Source organism: Coenobita brevimanus, chromosome 59 (genome assembly GCF_032717465.1).
Source record: "Coenobita brevimanus isolate Jiangsu-jjx chromosome 59, ASM3271746v2, whole genome shotgun sequence".
Lineage (NCBI taxonomy): Eukaryota > Metazoa > Arthropoda > Malacostraca > Decapoda > Coenobitidae > Coenobita > Coenobita brevimanus.
This window is the reverse complement of record NC_137012.1, coordinates 7,657,845-7,685,105: the sequence shown is the minus strand read 5'-3', so window position 1 is coordinate 7,685,105 and position 27,261 is coordinate 7,657,845. Positions and strand designations below refer to the sequence as shown.

General features: G+C 43.2%; 1 protein-coding gene across 1 annotated transcript in view; it reads right to left on the bottom strand.

Annotated features, from left to right (window-relative positions):
- Positions 1 to 27,261, bottom strand: part of LOC145402854 (potassium channel subfamily T member 2-like) — an 812,106-nt gene that overhangs the window by 437,836 nt on the left and 347,009 nt on the right. The window contains exon 6 of the mRNA XM_080274763.1: positions 19,463 to 19,546. Coding sequence (XP_080130889.1) covers positions 19,463 to 19,546 — 84 coding nt within the window. The remainder of the gene's footprint in view (positions 1 to 19,462; positions 19,547 to 27,261) is intronic.

Sequence of the window (27,261 nt, the reverse complement as noted above, 5' to 3'; positions counted from 1 at the left end):
TTTGGGGTGGCCACAAACAAATCGCCTCCAAGTCGCCCTGTCCCCCGCCATTTCACTGCCCTGCTCCCAACTCACACCCCCCTCTCTCATATACCTCTCCACCCCATCCCTCCATCTCATCCTCGGCCTCCCCCTCCCTCTTCCCCCCTCCACCTCACTCACATACACTCTCTTCGTCAGTCTTTCACCCTCCATCCTCTCCACATGGCCAAACCACCTCAGTGTGTTCCTCATAACGCTTCCTATCACATCCACATCAACACCACAACGCTCCTTTATATCCTCATTCGTCAGCCTGTCTCTCCACGTGACTCCACAGGCTCCTCTTAAATAACTCATTTCCACTGCTTTCACTCTTGACTTGTGTCCTTCCAACAATGTCCAAGTTTCACTTCCGTACGTTAGAGTTGGTATCACAATACTGTCATGTAGTAACTTTTTCACTTCCATCCTCACTTCCCTGTTTCTTATCACTGCTTTCAAAGAACCAGTAACCTTTCTTCCCTGCTGTACCCTTTCATGCACTTCACCCTCCAAACCTCCATCCTTACTCATCACACCACCCAAGTACTTAAACGTACTCACATTTTCCAATTCCTCACCATCCAACCTCGCTGTACATTCACTAACTTCACCTCTCTCAAAGACCATCACTTTACTCTTCCCTACATTCACCTTTAGATTCCGTTTCTTACACACTCTCTCAAACTCAACCACCAAGCCTTGCAGCTCCCCTTCGTCTTCACTCAACAACACAGTATCATCTGCAAACAACAGTACAGGGAGTTTCCAAACACTATCCTCTCTCACCAGGGCCACTCCAACATCCACTACCCTACCTTGTACCTCTTTTGTTACCCCATCCATGTACAGATTGAACAACCATGGAGACATGACACATCCCTGTTTCAAACCAACTTTCAAAGAGAAAAATTCACTTAGTTCACCATCCACCCGCACTGCAGCCTTCGCACCATCGTACATACTCTTCACAGCATTCAACAACTTCCCATCTACTCCATATATTCTTAACACTTTCCACAATCCTTGTCTATCCACCCTGTCATATGCTTTCTCCAAATCCATGAAAGCCGCATACAACTTCTTTCCCTTCTCTAGAAACTTTTCCACTAAAGATCTAAGAATGAATAGCTGATCTACACAACCTCTTCCCTTCCTAAACCCTCCCTGTTCTTCTCCAACTAATTTCTCTGTTCTTTCTCTAACTCTGTCTATAAGCATCCTACCATACACTTTTCCTATTATACTAAGAAGACAAATGCCCCTATGATTACCACACACTTCTTTTTCCCCTTTTCCTTTGTACAAGGGAATAATTATACCTGACTTCCAATCCTCTGGGACTCTACCTTCCTCCCAGGCCAATCTGCACATCTTCCACATCCATTCTACTACTATCCCTTCCCCATGCTTCAGCATTTCACCACACACTCCATCAATTCCTGGGGCTTTCCCCGATTTAACTTTCTTCATTGCTTCCACAACTTCTGTCCTACTGATTTCTTCCGGTCTTCTCACCTCCCTCCTTCTCCCAGCCATTCCCCAGCCACTTATACTCACATTACTTCCATCCTCATGTTCAACAATTCCTTAAAGTGTTCTCTCCATCTGTTCACTCTTTCTCCCTTCTCCACTAGTAATCTACCATTTTTATCTTTCACTCCCCTGCTAACTTCACTTCCACCCTGTCTTACTCTTTTCACTTCTCTCCAGAACATTTTCTTACAGTCCCTCCACTTTACACTCAAATTCCTTCCAAATTCCTCATCCACTCTCTTCTTACCGGTACTCTCTCTTACTAATCTTTTCACCTCTCTCTTTCTTTCCACATATAACTCTCTCTTCTGCCTCTCAACTTCTTCCACGCCCCTATTTCTCATCCATTCATTGTATGCTTTCTTCTTTTGTGCCACAGCCTGTTTCACCTCTTCAGTCCACCACGCTGTTCCTTGGACCCCCCTCCGTCTTCTCTTCCTTCCACACACCACATCACATGCTGCACATATTTCTTCTGTAAATATCTTACACACACCTTCCACGTCTCCCATCTGCTCCAATTCATATTTGCCCAATCGTTCCTTCACTTCTCTCTTATACTCTGCCTTTTTCTCATCCTCTTGTAACCTTTCCACTCTCCTTGCAACTACCCCTTCCTCTCGTCTTTCCCTTCTTCTATTCCTCCATCTTACTTGCATTCTAATTCTGGCCACCACCAAGTAGTGGTCAGAAAGTCCACTCCCCCAACCTCTATACACTCTTGCATCCTTTACACATCTTCGCATCCTTTCATCCACACACACATAATCAATCATTGCCTTCCTTTCATTCAGTTCACCACCCACCCTTCTCATCACTCGCCATGTATACCTGTGGATCATTTTATGCCTGAAGAGGGTATTGGCTATCACCAACCCCCTCCCAGCACAAATGTCCACTAACGCACTGCCATTCTCATCTATCTCAGCAGGCACACCCCACTCACCAACTATTCCATCCACCTTCACATTCCCCACTTTTCCATTCATATCACCAATCAAAAACACTCTCTCATTCCTTCCAAACTTTTCCATGCACACTTCTACATTTGTCCAGAACTCTTCTCTCACTCTTCTAGCACGATCTTGCGTTGGTGCATACACACACACAATCGCCCACATTTGTATTCCAACTTTCAACTTTACCCACAGAATCCTTGACCCAACTGATCCATACTGTCTTATGCTCCTCTTCCATCTTTTACTCACAACTATACATACTCCTTCCTTTGCCCTCTCATTCTCACCTACTCCTGCACATATACCCCATCCATACTCCCATTCTCTCACAATTTCTCTTCTCCATTTTGTTTCAGTTATTCCACATACATCCACTTTCGCACCCTCAAGCACCTGGACAATCTCTCTCTCTTTCACCTCATCATTCGCTCCTCTTACATTCCACGTACTCATTACCAAGTCCTTTGTCCGGTCCTGGGTCGTCATCGTTTGGTCAGTCCTTGTCCGAGGCTTCTTGTTTGTTTTTTTTAGTTAGTTGTTTTCCGGGGAGGGGCACTAACCCTCCGCCAACCCTTTTAGTCGCCTTTTACGACAAGCAGGGATACTGGGGGAGTATTATATTATCTTACTGTTTTTATTATTATTAGTTTATTATTATTATTATTATTATTATTATTATTATTATTATTGTTATCATTATTATTATTATTATTATTATCATTATTAATATTATTATTATTATTATTATTATTATCATTATTAAAACCGCTTCTTATTAAAATAAGAGTTTTTACTATTATCGTTATTACAACAACAACAACAGCTAGAATTCTGAAATCACTGAAGAAATATTTAAAGAACTCTACATTCTACATGAAATAGCTTTTGATATCACTGTAGACCTAATATTAAGGGTCTTTTGGTATGAGTCAAACTTTTTACGGATTCTGACCTGCGACCTTGAGGCCAAAGTCAAGGTCATCATACTATGCAAATCATGTTCATCTTTGACCTACAGTACTACATTTCCACAGTTTGGTCAAAATCGGCCAAATACTAATTGATTTAGCACTTTCAGGCTTGAAATGTTCTTCTGATTTTCCTCAGTATCTCAAATCATTTTTTTGGATCTCATTACCAGTGCCCAGGTGCACTAGTATATGTTGACAGCTACGTACTGGAACATTGGCAAAGCAATGACGCTGCGCACGAGAGCATGAACTGAAAAAATTACAAAGAGGGCGCTACTGCAGCGCTAGTGTTAGGATTTTTTTCTTTTTCTTTTTTTTTTTGTGGGGAGGGGAGGTCAAACGAAGCCTGCAACCAAGATACATCACTCCCGATACTTTCGCCTGTATCTCGAACGGTCTTGGAATGCCAGGTTTCTAGATCTTCCTCCCCCCCACACACAAAGAAGAAATATCTATATCAATAAGAACTCCATAGAGTGCGTAGTTCTTAACTACTACTACTACTACTACTATAACAACAACAGCAACTACTACTACTACTACAATAATTACTGCCACTACAACTTTCTTAAACAGTGTTGTGAGTTTCACCTGAAGATGTATCGAACTACGTCTATGGCAATGGAAATGTTAAAATTTTGTGAAGAGAAAAGAGAAAATGAGGAAAACATAGAGGAATAAGTAAAGAGCAAAAAGTAGAGTGAAAAGGCAAAGAGAGAGAGAGAGTCAGGAAGAGGAAGGAGTAAAGAGTAAAATGCCAGAAGATGAAAACTGATCAATTTTATAACATAATATGAAATTTTTGAACGTCGAAACAGCTGGAGCCTTTATCAAGCGAAAGTATAGCTTCCGTTCCGCAGTAATGGCTTTGAGAGAGAGAGAGAGAGAGAGAGAGACGTAGATTAGCAACGATTAAGATTTTGACCCACACAGATATATATATATATATATATATATATATATATATATATATATATATATATATATAAGACAGACTTACATACCGATAGGTAGACAGACTGGTAGATGGATAGATTGAGGGTATCAATTTTTTAAGTTAATTTCCTTACACATTTTCTTACATTCACTCGCTCACTATCTTCATCTGGACGGCTCTAAGAGAGAGTCAGTGAACAGATCAGTAGGTAGGGAGATAATGTAGGGAAGAATATAGATACAAGTAGATAAACAGATAGACAGATAAAGGTAAAGCTTAGTTATTATAGATATGAAAAGATACATACAAGAAGTCAGGTTTTTAAAAGTGTGACACAGGCAGATAAATATCTATCTATCTATCTATTGCCTGACGCCTCAATCCCGTTTGGGGTGGCCACAAACAAATCGCCTCCAAGTCGCCCTGTCCCCCGCCATTTCACTGCCCTGCTCCCAACTCACACCCCCCTCTCTCATATACCTCTCCACCCCATCCCTCCATCTCATCCTCGGTCTCCCCCTCCCTCTTCCACCCTCCACCTCACTCACATACACTCTCTTTGTCAGTCTTTCACCCTCCATCCTCTCCACATGGCCAAACCACCTCAGTGTGTTCCTCACAACGCTTCCTATCACATCCACATCCACACCACAACGTTCCTTTATATCCTCATTCGTCAGCCTGTCTCTCCACGTGACTCCACAGGCTCCTCTTAAATAACTCATTTCCACTGCTCTCACTCTTGACTTGTGTCCTTCCAACAATGTCCAAGCTTCACTTCCGTACGTTAGAGTTGGTATCACAATACTGTCATGTAGTAACTTTTTTACTTCCATGCTCACTTCCCTGTTTCCTATCACTGCTTTCAAGGAACCAGCAACCTTTCTTCCCTGCTGTACCCTTTCAAGCACTTCACCCTCCAAACCTCCATCCTTACTCATCACACTACCCAAATACTTAAACGTACTCACATTTTCCAATTCCTCACCATCCAACCTCGCTGTACATTCACTGACTTCACCTCTCTCAAAGACCATCACTTTACTCTTCCCTACATTCACCTTTAGGTTCCGTTTCTTACACACTCTCTCAAACTCATCCACCAAGCCTTGCAGCTCCCCTTCGTCTTCACTCAACAACACAGTATCATCTGCAAACAACAGTACAGGGAGTTTCCAAACACTATCCTCTCTCACCAGGGCCACTCCAACATCCACTACCCTACCTTGTACCTCTTTTATTACCCCATCCATGTACAGATTGAACAACCATGGAGACATGACACATCCCTGTTTCAAACCAACTTTCAAAGAGAAAAATTCACTTAGTTCACCATCCACACGCACTGCAGCCTTCGCACCATCGTACATACTCTTCACAGCATTCAACAACTTCCCATCTACTCCATATATTCTTAACACTTTCCACAATCCTTGTCTATCCACCCTGTCATATGCTTTCTCCAAATCCATGAAAGCCGCATACAACTTCTTTCCCTTCTCTAGAAACTTTTCCACTAAAGATCTAAGAATGAATATCTGATCTACACAACCTCTTCCCTTCCTAAAGCCTCCCTGTTCTTCTCCAACTAATTTCTCTGTTCTTTCTCTTACTCTGTCTATAAGTATCCTACCATACACTTTTCCTATTATACTAAGAAGACAAATGCCCCTATGGTTACCACACACTTCTTTTTCCCCTTTTCCTTTGTACAAGGGAATAATTATACCTGACTTCCAATCCTCCGGGACTCTACCTTCCTCCCAGGCCAATCTGCACATCTTCCACATCCATTCTACTACTATCTCTCCCCCATGCTTCAGCATTTCACCACACACTCCATCAATTCCTGGGGCTTTCCCCGATTTAACTTTCTTCATTGCTTCCACAACTTCTATCCTACTAATTTCTTCCTGTCTTCTCACCTCCCTCCTTCTCCCAGCCATTCCCCAGCCACTTATACTCGCATTACTTCCATCCTCTACGTTCAACAATTCCTTAAAGTGTTCTCTCCATCTGCTCACTTTTTCTCCCTTCTCCACTAGTAATCTACCATTTTTATCTTTCACTCCCCTGCTAACTTCATTTCCACCCTGTCTTACTCTTTTCACTTCTCTCCAGAACATTTTCTTACAGTCCCTCCACTTTACACTCAAATTCCTTCCAAATTCCTCATCCACTCTCTTCTTACTCTCTCTTACTAATATCTTCACCTCTCTCTTCCTTTCCACATATAACTCTCTCTTCCGCCTCTCAACTTCTTCCACGCCCCTATTTCTCATCCATTCATTGTATGCTTTCTTCTTTTGTGCCACAGCCTGTTTCACCTCTTCTGTCCACCACGCTGTTCCTTGCACCCCCCTCCGTCTTCTCTTCCTTCCACACACCACGTCGCATGCTGCACATATTTCTTCTGTAAATATCTTACACACACCTTCCACGTCTCCCATCTGCTCCAGTTCATATTTGCCCAATCGTTCCTCCACTTCTCTCTTATACTCTGCCTTTTTCTCATCCTCTTGTAACCTTTCCACTCTCCTTGCAACTACTCCTTCCTCTCGTCTTTCCCTTCTTCTATTCCTCCATTCTAATTGGACATTGATTCTGGCCACCACCAAGTAGTGGTCAGAAAGTCCACTCCCCCAACCTCTATACACTCTTGCATCCTTTACACATCTTCGCATCCTTTCATCCACACACACATAATCAATATGCTTACTATATATAGACAAAGGATAAAGATAGAAATATAGATAAACTGTTAATGTACTGATATGTAGATGCATAAAATTTATACTCTTAAAGATATGCAGAAAGATGGATAGACAGAAAGAGGAAGTGACAGACGATAATGAAGATAAAAGGTAACATATATCCTGCTAAACAGACAAATAACGAATGACAGATAGAGATCCAGGTGAATTTAAAACATAGACGATTACAGACTAAATATATAGTTAATTCTGGGCAAAATGATAACAAATAGATAGATATACAGTACATAGATTGGTCGAAAGACAGACAGATCAACAGCACAAATAGACAAAAATATGAACAGCACAGGTAGACAGATAGATAGACTGATGGATAAATAGACAGATAGACGGAGTATAGATTTACCCACTCACTTGGCCTTTTCATGGATCATTTTAGAGGATAAAGAGTTAAAAGGCTGGTATCCAGATAAGTTTACGCGCGCGCGCGCGAGCGAGCGAGAGAGAGGGAGAGAGAGAGAGAGAGAAAGAGAGAGAGGGAGACTTTGCTCCTACTGAACTGCATACATACCACAAGTTTTAATATGGGATTCGGTCTTTATGGTAATAAAAGTTATATATCTATAAATATATATTGTTACATCCCCGTCCCCACACTGCCACAGGCTCCAACAGCAGTAGTCCAGTACAGGGAGGACGTTGCCCAGTGAGTTGTTCTTCTATGGTCAGCCTTAAGGTGTACACAAGATCAGCTGAGGCGAAAATAAACTCTGGCTCCTTAAAGTTCACTGTCTTTATTTTCCAAATAATTCCACTTAATGCTTTCCAACTTCTCTTCACTATTCTCAGAAGTACTGGAGCTATACACACTTTACTAATTGCAGTTACACTTAATGCTTAACAACACTTCACAACAACAACAGCAACTACTACTACTACTACAATAATTACTGCCACTACAACTTTCTTAAACAGTGTTGTGAGTTTCACCCGAAGATGTATCGAACTACGTCTATGGCAATGGAAATGTTAAAATTTTGTGAAGAGAAAAGAGAAAATGAGGAAAACATAGAGGAAAAAGTAAAGAGCAAAAAGTAGAGTGAAAAGGCAAAGAGCCGTTGTATGCGGCTTTCATGGATTTGGAGAAAGCATATGACAGGGTGGATAGACAAGGATTGTGGAAAGTATTAACAATATAAGGAGTAGATGGGAAGTTGTTGAATGCTGTGAAGAGTATGTACGATGATGCGAAGGCTGCAGTGTGTGTGGATGGTGAACTAAGTGAATTTTTCTCTTTGAAAGTTGGTTTGAAACAGGGATGTGTCATGTCTCCATGGTTGTTCAATCTGTACATGGATGGGGTAATAAAAGAGGTACAAGGTAGGGTAGTGGATGTTGGAGTGGCCCTGGTGAGAGAGGATAGTGTTTGGAAACTCCCTGTACTGTTGTTTGCAGATGATACTGTGTTGTTGAGTGAAGACGAAGGGGAGCTGCAAGGCTTGGTGGATGAGTTTGGGAGAGTGTGTAAGAAACGGAATCTAAAGATGAATGTAGGGAAGAGTAAAGTGATGGTCTTTGAGAGAGGTGAAGTCAGTGAATGTACAGCGAGGCTGGATGGTGAGGAATTGGAAAATGTGAGTACGTTTAAGTACTTGGGTAGTGTGATGAGTAAGGAGAGGTTTGGAGGGTGAAGTGCTTGAAAGGGTAAAGCAGGGAAGAAAGGTTACTGGTTCTTTGAAAGCAGTGATAAGAAACAGGGAAGTGAGCATGGAAGTGAAAAAGTTACTACATGACAGTATTGTGATACCAACTCTAACGTATGGAACTGAAGCTTGGACGTTGTTGGAAGGACACAAGTCAAGAGTGAGAGCAGTGGAAATGAGTTATTTAAGAGGAGCCTGTGGAGTCACATGGAGAGACAGGCTGACGAATGAGGATATAAAGGAGCGTTGTGGTGTGGATGTGGATGTGATAGGAAGCGTTATGAGGAACACACTGAGGTGGTTTGGCCATGTGGAGAGGATGGAGGGTGAAAGACTGACAAATAGAGTCTATGTGAGTGAGGTGGAGGGGGGAAGAGGGAGGGGGAGGCCGAGGATGAGATGGAGGGATGGGGTGGAGAGGTATATGAGAGAGGGAGGTGTGAGTTGGGAGCAGGGCAGTGAAATGGCAGGGGACAGGGCGACTTGGAGGCGATTTGTTTGTGGCCACCCCAAACGGGATTGAGGCGTCTGGCAATAGATAGATAGAGAGAACACTTCACAATTAGTACACTTAATGCTTGCCAACACTTCACCATTTTCTCAAGTTCCAGTGATATACAAAGTTCAGTAACCCGTCACTGTTTGCCACTGTTTTCACAAGTACCGAAAAAATCTCCACTGACAATAATTCCACTTAATGCTTGCCAGCAACTCTTCACAAGCTTCTCTAACAGCACTACACTCAAACTGAACCAAAACCGACTGCACTTCACTCAAACTGACCTGAAACCCAACTAAACTTGTAATAATCTCTACCCCATCTTATATAAGCTTGCATTAATCCCGAAACTTCTACATTCTACAAGAACAACAGTTGCCAACTCAGAGACATCCAAAACAAGCTATAACTGTCCTACATTACACAACACTCTAAATCATTTACCATAGGAACTTAAACTATGTAATTCAACAAGCATTCACTTAAATAAAACATTATAAAGAAAAAGAGCATAAAAATAAATGAATGTTTAACTTACGAAATAACTACGCTCACAAACATCAGACAAACTGGCAACTTTGATGACTCGTACCGAAACTTACGGTATGAGAAAAGTCTCGAAGGTATGAGACTACCTAACTGGCAAATTCCTTTCATAACACTACCCCCTCCCTAGTTCTTTGTCGTCCCGACGAGACTGCACAGTATATACAAACATAAATCCTAATCCTAACGAAACATCCAACTGTACACCAAATAATCATTCAACTTATCAGGTCTTCCTCTACGCCACTTTCGACAATGTCCTTATTCCTCCACACAGTCCACTCCTCCTGGAAGGTCTTGGTCCTCTCCTTGACACAGCACACATCACAGGTCCAACACCACTCTTCAACATCCTGATGCATGCCAATCCAGTTGAACTTGTGTCACAGCCAGCTTAGAATTGTCTTCACTCCCAGGTGCCCACTAGTGATCTGGTTATGGAACTTACCCAAGATCTCAGACCTCATCTTCTTCAGAACCACCAGTTGCCAACACTCGCTGAGGTCACTGGGCGTCTCCCACTGACGCTCTAGTAGTCTGTTGCAACAAAGAAGGTTCCATTGACTCCAGCAGCTCCTGGTCGCAGGGCCCAACCTGGTAACTCCTCCACATGATGGTCGCACTGCACTCCGCTGCAGCCACTCCAGCACCGGTTGCAAATCTGCACCCTCCATCTGCATCCTCCCCAGGTCTTCTCCGTCCGATGCTGGCCATGTCACTACAGTAAAGCAGCAGTTCTTCCTACGATTCCCATTCCTACTATGCTGCATGTCGTCTGTCCTTCTGTCTTCTCGCACACTTTTCATCAAGGTTCTCTTGCATTTCTTCAGTGGTGGGTCTTCTGCAGCCTTCTTCTTATCATCCCAACTATTCTGATCCATAGGTAACTTCAACTGTGCATTGTAAGCTTCCCAAGATACTCTACCATCAAATTCCTGAGGTTTCTTTTTAACTGGACTCCCATCATAGCCATGCATTTCACTGGTCTGAGGCCTAAAAACTGGGACATCATAATTAAGGCCAGGACTTAATTCTCCTACATTCTGATTATTCATCCCTGTAATGTTACCTTTAGGTGCTTGGGATCCATCAAGATTTTCCATACACTGTCCATTCCTTTCATATGCTCCCTGTACACTAACCTGAGGCTCAGCAGTGCAATATTTTTCTACAGCCTCAATTTTCTCACCAATTATTTTCACATGGTCGACTACATGTTTCAACTGGTTATCTACATGCTGTCTGCACTCCATCACTATTCCCTCACTAATCTTCAGCTGGTTGTCCACATGCTTTTTGCACTCTGTCACTATTTCCTCACTAATTGACTTCAACTTGTCGTCTACATGCTGTCTGCACTCAGTCTCATCATTGCTTACCTCACACTTCTGCTGCCGTAGCTCAGTGTATACCTCCTCCTTCAATAGTTCCTGTTCTTCCTTCACTTCCCTCATGAAAGCATCTAGCTGTCTTTGCATTCTCAGCTGTAATTCCCTCTGTTGCTCCTGTAGTGTCTCCTGAAGCTGTTCATATCGATCTTTCAGTTCTTCATTCTGTGCCTGCAATTGCTCTTGGAGTTCTTTCTGTCCTGCCTTCTATGCTGCCTGTAGTTGGGCACTTTGTGCTTGTAATTATTCTTGAATTCTTTTCTGAGCTCTTTCTGTTCCTCACTCTGTGCCTCTAGTTTTTCACACTGCGCCTGTATTAGCTTCACGATTATCACCATGGAAAATTCCTCCTCTTGCCCAGCTCGAGACCTTGTCTTCACACCTACTGCTTCCATGTCGAAGGTTAGCCTCACTGCAGCCCTGAATATTCCACACTCCTGACACCAGTGTTACGTCCTCGTCCCACACTGCCACAGGCTCCGACAGCAGTAGTCCAGTACATGGAGGACGTTGCCCAGTGAGTTGTTCTTCTATGGTCAGCCATAAGGTGTACACAAGTACAGCTGAGGCGAAAATAAACACTGGCTCCTTAAAGTTCACTGTCTTTATTTTCCAAACAATTCTACTTAATGCTTTCCAACTTCTCTCCACTATTCTCAGAAGTACTGGAGCTATACACATTTTACTAATTGCAGTTACACTTAATGCTTAACAGCACTTCACACTTAGTACACCAAATGCTTGCCAACACTTCACTATATTCTCAAGTTCCAATGATATCTGTCTATCTATCTATTGCCAGACGCCTTAATCCCGTGTGGGGTGGCCACAAATAAATCGCCTCAATGTCGCCCTGTCCCCCGCCATTTCACTGCCCTCCTCTCCACTCACCCCCCCCTCTCTCATATACCTTTTCACCCCATCCCTCCATCCCATCCTCGGCCTCTCCCTCCCTCTCCCCCCCTCCACCTCACTCACATACACTCTCCTCGTCAGTCTCTCACCCTCCATCCTCTCCACATGGCCAAACAATATCAGTGTGCTCCTCCTAATGCTTCCTACAACATCCACATCCACACCACAACGTTCCTTTATATCCTCATTTGTCAGCCTGTCCCTCCATGTGACTCCACAGGCTCCTCTTAAATAACTCATCTCCACTGCGCTCACTCTTGACTTCTGTCCTTCCAACAACGTCCAAGCTTCACTTCCATACATTAGAGTTGGTATCACAATACTGTCATGTAGTAACTTTTTCACTTCCATGCTCACTTCCCTGTTTCTTATCACAGCTTTCAAGGAACCAGCAACCTTTCTTCCTGGTTGTACCCTTTCAAGCACTTCACTCTCCAAACTTCCATCCTTACTCATCACACTACCCAAGTACTTAAACGTACTCACATTTTCCATTTCCTCACCATCCAACCTTACTGCACATTCACTGACTTCATCTCTCTCAAAGACCATCACTTTACTCTTCCCTGCATTCACCTTTAGATCCCGCGTCTTACACACTCTTCCAAACTCATCCACCAAGCCTTGCAGCTCCCCTTTGTCTTCACTTAACAACACAGTATCATCTGCAAACAACAGTACAGGGAGTTTCCAAACACTACCCCCTCTCACCAGAGCCACTCCAACATCCACTGCCCTACCTTGTACCATTATTATTACCCCATCCATGTATAGATTGAACAGATATGGAGACATAACACATCCCTGTTTCAACCCAACCTTCAAAGAGAAAAATTCATGCAGTTCGCCATCCACACGCATCGCAGCCTTAGCACCATCATACATACTTATCACAGCATTCAACAACTTCCCATCTACTCCAGATATTCTTAATACTTTCCACAATCCTTGTCCTCCACCCTGCCATATCCTTTCTCCAAATCCATGAAAGCCGCATACAACCTCTTTCCCTTCTCTAGAAACTTTTCTACTGAAGATCTAAGAATGAATATCTGATCTACACAACCTCTTCCCTTCCTACAGCCTCCCTGTTCTTCTCCAACTAATCCCTCTGTTATTTCCCTAACTCTGTCAATAAGTATCCTACCATACACTTTTCCTATTACACTAAGAAGACAAATGCCCCTATGATTACCGCACACTTCTTTTTCCCCCTTTCCTTTGTACAAGGGAATAATCATACCTGACTTCCAATCCTCAGGGACTCTACCTTCCTCCCAGGCCAATCTGCACATCTTCCACATCCATTCTACAACTATCTCTCCCCTGTGTTTCAGCATTTCATCACACACTCCATCAATTCCTGGGGCTTTCCCCAATTTGACTTTCTTCATTGCTTCCACAACTTCTGTCCTACTGATTTCTTCCTGTCTTCTCACCTCCCTCCTTCTCCCAGCCATTCCCCAGTCACTTATACTCGCATTTCTTCCATCCTCTATGTTCAATAATTCCATAAAGTGTTCTCTCCATCTGCTCACTTTTTCTCCCTTCTCCACTAGTAATCTACCATTTTTATCTTTCACTCCCCTGCTAACTTCACTGCCACCCTGTCTTACTCTCTTCACCTCTTTCCAGAATATACTCTTACAATCCCTCCACTTTACACTCAAATTCCTGCCAAAATCCTCATCCACTCTCTTCTTACTCTCTCTTACTAATCTTTTCACCTCTCTCTTCCTTTCTACATATAACTCTCTCTTCTGCCTCAAAACTTCTTCCACGCCCCTACTTTTCATCCATTCATTGTATGCTTTCTTCTTTTGTGCCACAGCCTGTCTCACCTCGTCATTCCACCACGCTGTTCCTTGTACCCCCCTTCGTCTTCTCTTCACCCCACACACCACATTATATGCTGCACATATTTCTTCTGTGAATATCCTGCACACACCTTTCACGTCCCCCATCTGCTCCAATTCATATTTACCCAATCGTTCTGGTACTTCTCTCTTATATTCTGCCATTTTCTCATCCTCTTGTAACCTTTCCACTCTCCTTGCAACTACTCCTTCTTCCCATCCTTCCCTTCTTCTATTTCCCCATCTTGCTTGGATCTTAATACTGGCCACCACCAGGTAGTGGTCACAAAGTCCACTCCTCCAACCTCTATAAGCTCTTGCATCCATTACACATCTTCGCTTCCTTTCATCCACACACACATAATCAATCATTGCCTTCCTTTCATTTAGTTCACCACCCACTCTTCTCATCACCCGCCATGTATACCTGTGGATCACTTTTTGCCTGAGGAGCGTACTGGCTATCATCAACCCCCTACCGGCATAAGTGTCCACTAACGCACCGCCGCGCCATTCTCATCTATCTCAGCAGGCACACCCCACTCACCAACTATTCCATCCACCTTCACATTCCCTACTTTTCCATTCATATCACTGATCAAAAGCACTCTCTCATTCCTTCCAAGCTTTTCCATGCACACTTCCACATTTTCCAGAACTCTTCTTTCACTCTGCTTGCACGATCTTGCATTGGCACATATTCGCACACAATCGCCCACATTTGTATTCCAACTTTCAATCTTACCCACAGAATCTTTGACCCAACTGATCCATACTCTCTTATGTTCTTCTTCCATCTTTTACTCACAACATTACACACTCCTTCTTTTGCTCTCTCATTCTCACCTACTCCTGCACATATACCCCATCCATATTCCCATTCTCTCACACTCTTTCCTCTCCAATTAGTTTTAGTTAATCCACATACATCCACTTTCGCACCCTCAAGCACCTGGACAATCTCTCTCTCTCTCTCTTTCACCGCATCATTCGCACCCCTTACATTCCATGTTATGATCAAACAATAACCCGTCACTGTTTGCCACTGTTTTCACATGTACCGAAAATAATCTTCACTGACAATAATTCCACTTAATGCTTGCCAGCAACTCTTCACAAACTTTTCTAATAGCACTACACTCAAACTGAACCAAACCGACTGCACTTCATCCAAACTGACCTGAAACCCGACTAAACCTGTAATATTTTTTTTTTTTTTTTTTTTTCCGATTTAATGGCTATCGGCCATAACGTTGGCCATTAAGCCAAAATGTCATACACTGAATAAACCAAAGTGTCATACACTGGACATATATACATAAACACACTTGTACATATAGGAACACACAATATCCAGACAGTCCACAGCACAGACGACAATCAGGAGCAGTAGAGCAGGAAGGCATGGGCAGCAAAAGTGACGGCTGGGACTAAACTGTGGAGGCAGCAGAGTCTGAGTCTGAGTTGGAACCTGCGGCAAGATGAGACTGCACGGCCCCGAGGGTGTAGGAAAGTATACGACACTCCTCGGGGTCGGTAACAGTCTTGAGGGACCCCCGGCGCAACTCGGTGAAGGAGAGCAACGCCTGCCGGTAGTCCCCCTTGGAAAACTCTTGCTCGCCAGACTCCACTGGTGCCGTGTCCTCATAGTGGAGCAGCTGGTTCTCCAGTATCTCGAGGCCAAGAGGGGGGAGGGAGGAAAAGTCTCCCCAAGAGAGTTGCCGGACCGAACTAGAGGACCTGGCACTCTTCGCTCCCTGGTCCGTTGATGATGGAGGCACAGCAAGAGTCACCTCCTCAGATACACGTGCGTCAGAATCAGCCTCAGGTGGAGATGAGGATTCAGCATCCCCAACCTCCATGGGAACCTCAGGTACGGGCCAAGAGGCGGACTGGCGGGAGACAGCATGCCCCGACAGCTGAATCCTCGTCGGTGGAGTGGAAGGCTGCAGCTGCAGCACCCGCGGTACCAAGGAGGTGGGAGTCGAGGAGGGCTGACGGTGACGACGAAGAGGACGAGGACAAGGAGCTCCCCTCCCAGGCCTCCTCTGTGCCATGGGTGTGGAAGAAAAAGACTCTGGGATGGATATGGCAGGGAGCCCGTTGGCCTGGAAAATGACGGGCAGGCGCCGAGCAAAAACCGCCATATCTCCCCCCGAAAAGGCCTTAGCAACCTCCACACACATGGTGATGATAGTAGAGGCAGAGGAGGCAGGGAAGGAGGCAGGAACATCAAATGGTGGCCGCCGCCGCCGCCGACGACGACGGGGGAGGGCATGGGGCGAGCCCCGAACTGCCTGGCCTGCAGGGCCGGTGACAAAGGCAGCTGTGGGGCCCTTAGCATCCTCCCGTATAACAAATTCTACCTCCTCACCAGCAGCAACAGACGGCACAGGGTGGGCAGGGTTTGGGGCCACGATGGAGGAGCGGTGAAGGAACACATCCCCCCCCCCGCATCCCGGCGTGTGATGAAGCCGTAGCCCTTCCGGACGTGGAACCACTTGACCTGCCCCACAACTTTGGCCGTCATGGTCCTCCTAGTGGATTCCTCAGCTGCTGGATCCTATCCGTCCTGCTGGAGTGAGAATCTCCACTCGAAGCAAGGGTGTGTGTCCAAACTGGAGGACGAAGATCCAAATGGCTGACCTTGCCGGTGGCGTTGTGGTGGCGGAGCAGTGCACCTCGCGTCTTGTAGCACCTCAGCCTGGCCTCCTGTCTCCCCCACACCTTGACACCCACACCAGCGCCAGGCCACCAGCGTCCACAGCCACTCGTGTCCTCGAAGATCACGCTGAGACGCAAATCACACACACACAAAAAGACGACTTCCTTCTGCAATGCTTCTTTCACCTGTAATAATCTCTACCCCATCTTATATATGCTTGCATTACGCTCGAAACTTCTACATTCAACGAGAACAACAGTTGCCAACTCAGAGACAACCAAAACAAGCTATAACTGTCCTACATTACACAACATTCTAAATCAATTACCATAGGAACTTGAAATACGTAATTCAACAAGGAATCACTTAAATAAAATATTATAAAGAAAGAGAGAATAAAAATAAACGAATGTGTAACTTACAAAATAACTACGCTCACAAACAACAGACAAACTGGCAACTCAGATGACTCGTACAAAAAACTTACGGTACGAGAAACGTCTCGAAGGTACGAGACTACCTAACTGGCAAATTCCCTTGATAACAAAATATATATATATATATATATATATATATATATATATATATATATATATATATGGTCACTGCTCTTCTACACAGTATACATCCATCCCCCACTATGACGGGCCCGTGTGACAACTCAAGCCTTTTCTGTCCAATTTTCAGATGCGAGAAAGAGTTAACCTATACTCTCAGTCTTTGCTATACGCAGTAAGTCAACTCGGAAGCCGTCTTCTTCATTCTGCATTTCCCACTGATAATGACCTCCACTGTTTGAAGCACACTGTGTACAGGCATCTCCAAGTGAACAGGTCTTGAATGTAGCTCTTTTTCGTTTAGTTTTCTTGGGAAAAATTTCCAGGCTTATAATCTTCGATATGTTCTTTCTTGCACAAAAAATAATATATAAACAGTTTCATAGACAGATACACCTGAATAAAAAATGGCATATTCATGTTATATCCAAACAAGACAAAGAGATAAAGGAAGATAGATCGATAGAAAATAGACTAATAGATGAAAGGATAGATATGCACGTAAACAGACATGCAAGTATCCTTCTCCTGCCCTCCTGACAACTCACTCCTTCCTCCTCTGGAGGGAGGCGAAGGAGGTAAACGAGGGAGGGGGGAGGGAAGGAAACCTGAAGGCGGTGGACAAATGTGGTCCGAAATCAATAAAACAAACACTATTCACTTAAAGATTAAACTATGGTTATCGGCCAGGATGACGTTGAGGAAAAAAATGGAAACAATTTTATACGACAGGTAAGACCTATAGATAAGAAATCTTACTGCTGATCATCATGACCTGGTAAAACCTGACAGCGTTACCAAGGTAAGCTTACGCCAGGTGCCAACTGCTACGATAATGTTTTTCTGAAGCCCTTAGTAACTGTCACATAATTATCATTCCCATTTTGCTGCTTTCGAGCGTAGTGTCCCGAGGCTAGGCTACCGAGAGTCCAGAACATTTAAGGGTGGGAGACCAACTTACGCTCCTGGTAGCGTCAACATGATAGAATATCCTCTGGTCATCTCTTGGAATTGAACCACGACAACTAGTGTGCCAAGTCGGTAGAGAGATGATCTGCTATTTCAATGGAAACAGATTCGATTCTCTGCTGGGGCAGGAAAAAGTTTAAGGATATGAATTTTGCTAGAAGAAAGAGACTTTACAGATATACCGCAACACCCGCTGACAAGTCGTAAAAGTACCCCGTTAGTGCCAATGTACCACTTCTGTATGAGACAGCCATAGCATGTATTCAATACGGACGGTGGGTGTTTGTGCCCAAATGGTGACATGTGGAGGTGCATGTACGTAGAAGAACTGCTGGGCTTCAGGGAATGAACTGTTAGGCCTATGATTAAAGTCGGGCAAAAAAAAAAAAAGTGCTCTACGACCAGGGCCCTCTACCAATCGCACCTCCATAATTAATACAGCTTAATAAAACACACACACACACACACACACACACACACACACACACACACACACACACACACACACACACACATTCCGTATAAGTTGATTCAGATCTTGTAAAATCTGCTTCCAAGAGATTGGGTGTGCTAAGCCGACTCCGCTCTTTTTTACCCCTGCACAATTGTTGACTCTATACAGGGGTTTTATCCGCCCCTGTGTGGAGTACAACTCTCATGTGTGGGGAGGCTCCCCACATACAGCTCTTCTCAATAGGGTGGAGGCAAAGGCTTTTCGTCTCATTAACTCTCCTCCTCTTACTGACTCCCTTCAACCTCTGTCTCTTCGCCGCACTGTTGCATCTTTATCTCTTTTCTATCGCTACTTTAATGGTCACTGCTCCTCTGAACTGTCTGCTTGCATTCCTCCACCTCTACGACGGGCGCGTAGCACCCGTCTGGCAGCAAACTCTGATCCCTTTTCTGTCCAACTCTCTAATGCAAGAGTTAACCGTTACTCCCAGTCTTTCATTTATGCAACAGGTCTGGAACTGTCTCCCTCTGTCTGTATTTCCTGCTCCCTATGATCTCCAGTCTTTCAAACGTAGTGTGTCCAGGCATCTCAAAATGATCGGATCTTGATTTTGGCTCTCTATTGTATTTTGTTTTTCTCTTGGAGGGAACTGTTACTGCGGGCTCATGGCCTTTGGTTCCTTCTTCCTCGCATTAAAAAAAAAGAAAAAAAAGATAGATGGATAAAACGTACTGACAGACAGGGTCAGAGGAAGATATGCGTAGGTACTCACAAACATATTCTCCAGGGCGTGTTTAGCCAGCCAGCAGTTTAGGAACACCGGCACGAACAGATTCCTTAGTGGCGACCAGCAGATCTGTGGAGTAGAGACGGCCCATCATCATTATCACTATCATTATTATCATTGCCATCTTCACTACCATCATCATCATCATCATCATCATCATCATCATCATTACCATCATCACTACCATCATCAACATTATTACCATCATCAATACCATCATCATCATCATCATCACCATCGAGTTACACAGAAGTATATATACAAACAGTAACACTCAGGTTTCTACGACCCACTTTCAGCTAAAAATCGTCTGGTGGTAGCTATGTCCTTTTCACCTTAACCTGGCCCAAATCTGCGTCCTTTTGAAGCTTATTTCTTTAGCTTAGTTGCAGAAATAGATACTAAAGTGGCTCTACATCCGTTCCATAGCACTGCTTCGTGACTAGCATCGCATTCCAGTGTTAATCTCTTACAACTCGGCATTCAAAACGGAGATAATAATTTTAGGCTAATATGGGTAAAAATGGGTATTGTAGTAGTAGTAGTAGTAGTAGTATCAGTAATATAGTAGTAGTAGTAGTAGTAATAGTAATAGTAGTGTAGCAGTAGTAGTGTAGTAATAATAGTAGAAGTAGAAGTAGTAGTAGTAGTAGTAGTAGTAGTAGAAATAGTAGTTTTAGTAGGAGTAGTGGTAGTAGTAGTTGTAGTAATAGACGTACTAGTAGCAGCAGTAATAGGCGTAGTACCAGTAATAGTAACAGTGGTGGCAGTAGTAGTAGTAGTAGTAGTAGTAGTAGTAGTAAAAACAGCAGCAGTAGTTAAGTCAAATCAAGTCATCCAGGTATAATTCGCATCATGTGATATATAAAAAAAATTTACATTATTACTATACACATCTACAAATAAAAGGAATACGTCTGTACAAATAAAGGTCAATAACTATTTACATTCGGTAATATCTGTTATGTAAGTAGGTTGTTTATATCACAAATCACTTAATGTATTTATAATTCATATAATCTGCATCTCTCTAACAAATTCACGGTTTTGAAACCAGTGCATCCGTGCATTTATTGTATTTATAATGTCTAACGGATTATCTAATGTTATAGGTTTCTCTAAATAATGTCAATAAACGTGGTGCATGGTGGCCCGAGGCAATAAAAAGATAAAATAAGTAGTAGTAGTAGTAGTAGTAGCAACAACAGCATCAGTAGTAGTAATAGTAGTAGTAGTAGTAGAAGTAAGGGTAGTGGTTGTAGTAGTAGTAGAAGTAAGGGTAGTGGTAGTAGTAGTAGTAGAAGTAAGGGTAGTGGTAGTGGTAGTAGTAGTAGTAGAAGTAGTATTAGTATTAGTAGTAGAAGTAGTATTAGTATTAGTAGTAGCAGTAGTAGTAGAAGTAGTAGTAGTAGAAGTAGTAGTAGTAGTAGTAGTAGTAGTAGTAGTAGCAGTAGTAGTAGTAGTAGCAGGAGCAGGAGTAGTACCAGTTGTGATAGTAGCAGAGGTAGCAGTAACTATCTATCTATCTATTGCCAGACGCCATAGTCCCGTAAGGGGTGGGGATTTGACTTTGAGTTATTTGTTTTACGGGGAGGGGCACTAACCCTCCACCAACCCACTTGCTGACACGTAGGAAGCACGTATGGTTTGGTTATATGGTTACCACCCAGCGTTGTAAATGGTTTCTTGGCTTTCAGGAAACCATTTGGCTTGTCATTCAATGTAAAGCCACCTGTCTCTCGTCCCACTGCCACAGCCGCATACACATCAGCAGATGAGCCGTCCCCACAACACGTACCATACCAATAGGAAAGTTTTAGTGGAGTGCTGTTTATGGGCCACCCTGTACTTCCCCCCTTGTACAGTGAGGGACAAAACTTGGTATATACTCCTTTTACTGCCACTTAGCCTAGCCGTCCCTCCAGCTTGAGTACTGGGTTGTAACAAGAGAGTAATGCAAAAATATGATGCTAGTCACGAAAATGTACTACGAAAGGACGCACATCAACGGTACTGTCTTCTGCCCCTGTACTACGTGAAACAAGCTGGAAAATGACGAAATTCTGGGTTGTTAGAGCAATAAGGGTATAAATGATTGGTGCTGGAGAGGGACGCCTTTATGTGGTAGCAAAGATATAACCAGGCGACTCAAATGCCTGATTATGCAGACGTCTCTCAGCTTTTTCCCTATTTCCTGAAAGGAGGACAGTGAACAGCAGGAGAGCAACTTAAGCCTACAGTGCACCAGGTTCATATTTCAGATGAGCCTGGGGTTGCAGCTACTACTACTACTATTACTACTCTAGCCTGGCCTAAAATTACCATCGCTCTGTCCTGAATGGCTAGATGTAACAAAAGATTAATACTCTGGCATGGTGCTAGTCACAGCGTAGTGCTATATAAGAGATAGACAATAGTGGTACTGTCTTTTCCTGCCACTGAGCTGCATGGAATAAGCTGCAAAAGGACGAAAATCTGGGACAATTTAAGGTGAAAAGAACAGTGTATTGCCCTGCGTCTACTTCACACTAAGGGAATGCCCGTCACTTTCCTCCCTGACCCATCATATCAAAGAAAATCATCTGTCGGCAGACAAACATACCAAGCGTCTCTCAGCTTTGAAATATTAACCAGCAGAAGAAAGTAACGAAGAGAAGAGGTTAAATATTAGAACTTGTGTACTTATGGGCAGAGAAACATACCAAGCCTCTCTCTGGATAGGAATATTATCCAGCAAAGAAAAGTGACAAGTAAAAGAGGTGAAATATCAGGCAATATTTTCTTTCCATGAATATATATATATATATATATATATATATATATATATATATATATATATATATATATATATATATATATATATATATATATATATATGCAGAAACTTCACTTCACCGTGAAGACGTGTATGCAAAATAGCCACAAGAGAAATAAAATGAGCGACAGTGAGTACTTTCGTATATTACATCTTCACACAGAGTGATACAGAAACGTTAAGGGTAGAATTCTTTTATGCACACCCGCAGCCTAATTTCTGGCACATATGAAAAGAATATAAACATAAGCTATGGTAACTTTAAGTGTGATGAGTTGTTAATTGAATTAATTTTACAGCATTACCCCCTAGACTAACAAGTAATTATTCCCTGTCGTCCCTTGGTAGTACAGTCACACCTGTGTGGGGCACACCTAGCATTAATCCTCTACAGTAGGTCTTAAGTTAAGCCGCAGTATATACCCCCTATTGTCAGGTGCATCCCTAAGGAAGAAAGTCAGGTACCTATTGTTCTGTGTATCGATCAGTTTTAATTCAGGTCAACGCTTGTGTCTGTGTGCCACTCCCTGCTGCAGGTGTGCACGAGTTAAGCTGCAGTATTTACCCCTATTGTCACGTGCATCCCTAAGGTAAAGAATCAGGTACCTATTGTTCTGTGTATCGATCAGTTTTAATTCAGGTCATCCTTTGTTCTGCGTGCCACTCCCTGCTGCGGGTGTGCATAAAATATCACTACCCTTTACGTTTCTGAATCACTCTCTCTCAAGATGTAATATACGAAAGTACTCGCTGTCGTTCCTTTCATTTCTCCTGTGGTTATTTTGCACGCGCACACACACACACACACACACACACACACACACACACACACACACACACACACATTATTTATATATATATATATATATATATATATATATATATATATATATATATATATATATATATATATATATGTTGTAGGTGGGGCGCTCACCATCCACTCACTCGATGTAGTGCTGCTCTCGGGTGTCTGCCCTTTCCTCTCCCCCATACTTCTTTCCTTCCATCCTCCTCTGTCTTTCTTTCCTTCATTCTTTCCTCGTCCTTCTGCCCACGGGTGACTTTACACTCTCTCTTCTGTCCCTCTTTCCTTCAGTCTTTCTCCTTCCTTCTGCCTGTGGCTGACTCTACACTGAATGACAAGCCAAATGGTTTCCTGTACACCAGAAAACCATTTACTACTCTGGCTGGTAACCATTCTAACCAAATTTTGGCGCCTTGTGGTTAGTGGGTAATTGTGGCGTTCCAATCGGATTCAGCCGGTGAAGGTTTATATCCAAGGGGTGACTGGGGTTTATTGCTCACGTAATGCCATTTAGGGATAAGTGAGGCTTGTCTCATTCATATTTAATGTCAGTACCAACTTGCCTAGCCCCTGGCCCCTGCGCTCCTCATAGGGCAACATTGGATTGGATATATATATATATATATATATATATATATATATATATATATATATATATATATATATATATATATATATATATATATATATATATAGTTACAATTGTCTGTCTGTAGGGCTACTTATCAATCTATCTGTCTGTCTGTCTATCTGTCTACTCATTTACTCAATTCAGACATTCTCTTTGTCTACAGTACATTAGTTCTCTCATCTGCCTATCTATCTAAGTACTCTATCTTATCTGTCTAAATATCTATCTATCTACCTGACTACTTATCTCCATGTGTATCTAATCCAACCTTCTACATTTCCAAACCTACCAGCTTTTCTATCTACGCATTTGCATCAAAAAAACACCTTAGAAATCTCTCTCTCTCTCTCTCTCTCCGTCAGGTACAATCTGACAGGTAAAGAGACTCATTAACAAAGGGTAATTTGAACCTCATTAGCAATCTCTCTCTCTCTCTCTCTCTCTCTCTCTCTCTCTCTCTCTCTCTCCTTTCTCACCGTTTTATATTTTTCGTATTTCCTGTTCGACTCTCTCTCTCTCTCTCTCTCTCTCTCTCTCTCTCTCTCTCTCTCTCTCTCTCTCTCTCTCTCTCTCTCTCTCACCGTTCTATATTTTTCGTATTTCCTGTTCGACTATGTATCTATTTCCATCTTTGAATTTCGCTATCTGTCCATCGATTCACCTATTCATCCACCTGTATTGTCTGTATCTATGTAGGGTGTCTATCTGTGTGTCTAGCTGTCCATCTATCCATCTGTCTGACTGCCTGTCTGTCTGTATTGCTGTCTGTTTGTCTGCCTACTTATCTATTTATTTTCACTTCATTGACTCTCTCTCTCTCTCTCTCTCAAAAGCACTTAAGGAATAGAAAATGTAATAAAAATCTCGCTACTGGAACATGTTACCCAAATAGCAGGCCCCACCACACCCACCCACTTAAGCACAAATACTTAACGCAAATAAACTGTACATACATACATACATACATACATGTATACATTTATACATGCATGCATACATACATACATAGTCAGACAGACAAACTGATTGATAAACACATACACATTCACACAAACACACACACACACACACACACACACACACACACACACACACACACACACACACACACACACACACACACACACACACACATCCATACACACGCACACACACACATCCATACACACGCACACACATGCATTCGCAAACATAAACAAGTATAGTGCGCTTTAAGAGTGCCTGCCGAGCGAGCGAGGGTTTGTGCATACGCCTGTCATCAAAATTTCATCTTGGCGTAAAGTTTCAACATTTCTGGTGAGGTAGTTCAACAATAACAGAAGACATTTACATTCTCATGGTTTCTCTCTCTCATGTTTTCTCTCTAAATGTGCATATAGTGAGGAGCCGTAGCATTTATCACATTAGCAATGTTCCTTTCTCTGCTCCTGACTAGCCGTGTCAACGAACTGAGCCGGTAAACGCTTGGATATTGATCGAATGATAAAACCCAGAAATGGGCTGATTACCCTTGCTGATTTCACCCCCTAAACACAGAAAAAACGTTCAGGTTAAATTATGAGCGTAATATCCAATAGTTAATTACCAGGCTTCACGCAAGAAAACATAGTGCTGCAACAGGAAATCTTTCTTCATTCGATTTCGTAGTGGAGCACGTCACTGAAGCCAACGACACTTTCCCTTAGAAAACTGGGATTCCAAGGGGATTCTTTGGTCTCGGGAGTAAATATATTGCTAAAAACAGACTTAACTGAATGTATCTACTCCCTGCTAAAAGAATATCTTCTCTATCTTACACAGAATAATTACTCCAATCTGAAAGCCATTGCGGTCGGACCGTCTCGTGTCGTGCCGCTCATTGCTCAGAGAACGCACAGCCCAGTAAACATCGCTTCCCCCACCGCGCTTGCCCGTAATCAGCAGACGCAGACAGACAGACAGACAGACACACACACACACACACACACACACACACACACACACACACACACACACACACACACAATGCACACACACACAATGCACACACACACATGCACACGGACACACACACACACACACACACACACACACACACACACACACACACACACACACACACACACACACACACATGTGCACACACAGTCAAGCAGGGCAGTACTCCCTAGGAGGATGGAAAGCTGATGACAGGGAGAGCTGGAGCCCCAGTTTCATCAGCCCTCGGGACTAGTTCCTGACCATCCCCCTTTGCTGAACTTTTTCAGTGTCTCAGTAACACAGAGAGTAGGCCAGCATGCTCTCCAGTACAAATTTCTCTAACTATCAACACCAAATTACATGCACAGTACACACTACACTTCCTTTTCCAAAATTCAAAAAAAAATCGGAGTCCCGGGGGGGAGGACCATAAATGCCCCCACCTACTGCACCTCTCCCGGTGACGACTTGAGCTGCCTGGAACCACTGTCTGACTCGCTTCTTCTTCATTTCTGCAACATTCGCGGCCTTTCCTCTAACTTTCGCTCTGTTGAGCACCACCTCTCCTCCTCTAAACCTCACCTCTTTCTAACTGAGACTAAGCTGTCTGAGGCAACTCACAGCAAACCCTTTTCTGCATCCTACTACTTTATGCTCATTTCAAAGCCAAAGGTGGATGTTGTGTATATATACGCAACGATTTATCTTGCTCTCGTGTTCCAGAACTTGATTCTTCTGAATTCTCTACACTCTGGCTTCGCCATTCCTGTCATTCTCTGACTAAATATATCTGTGCTGTTTACTTATCCCCTAATTCTATTGACTATCAAAAATTCGTCGACCATCTTACTTCTATGATGGAACACATTCTATCCATTTCTCCTTTCTCTGAAATCTCCATTCTAGGAGATTTCAATGTTCACCACCACCTTTGGCTCTCCTCTCCGTTCACTGATCCACCTAGTGAACAAGCCTACATCTTTTCTATCCTTAATGACCTAGAGCAGCTTGTACAGCACCCTACCCGTTTTCCTGACCGCCTTGGAGAGAGCTCCAACATACTTGATCTCTTCCTTACAACTAATCCATCTGCTTACAATGTTAATCTTCTCTCTCCGTTGGGCTCCTCCAAACACAACCTTATCACCTTAACCTGTCATATCACTCCAATACAGCCTGTGGGCCCTCCATAGAAACATCGTCTGTGACACGTTGGAGCTGCGGATTGGAAGGCCCTTAGGCAGTACTTCTTTGATTTTCCCTGGAATCATTATTGTCTAATGCTGTCTGCAACAAGGAGAGGGCCTACAAAAGGTACCGGAGCCAACCCATCCCTGAATCACATCATCCTTACGTTTCTGTCTGGAATCGTCCTAAGTCAGTTCTTCGCTCTGCTGAAAATAATTTCATCCATACTAAGTGCTCTCAACTCTCCAACACGAATTCTTCCCGCTCCTTCTGGCACCTTGCCAAAAACCTTTCTAACAACTTTACCTCATCATCCTTCCATCCTCTTTTCTACTCTGATAGTAATGTAGCTACTGCTTCTACTGATAAAGCAGATCAAACTT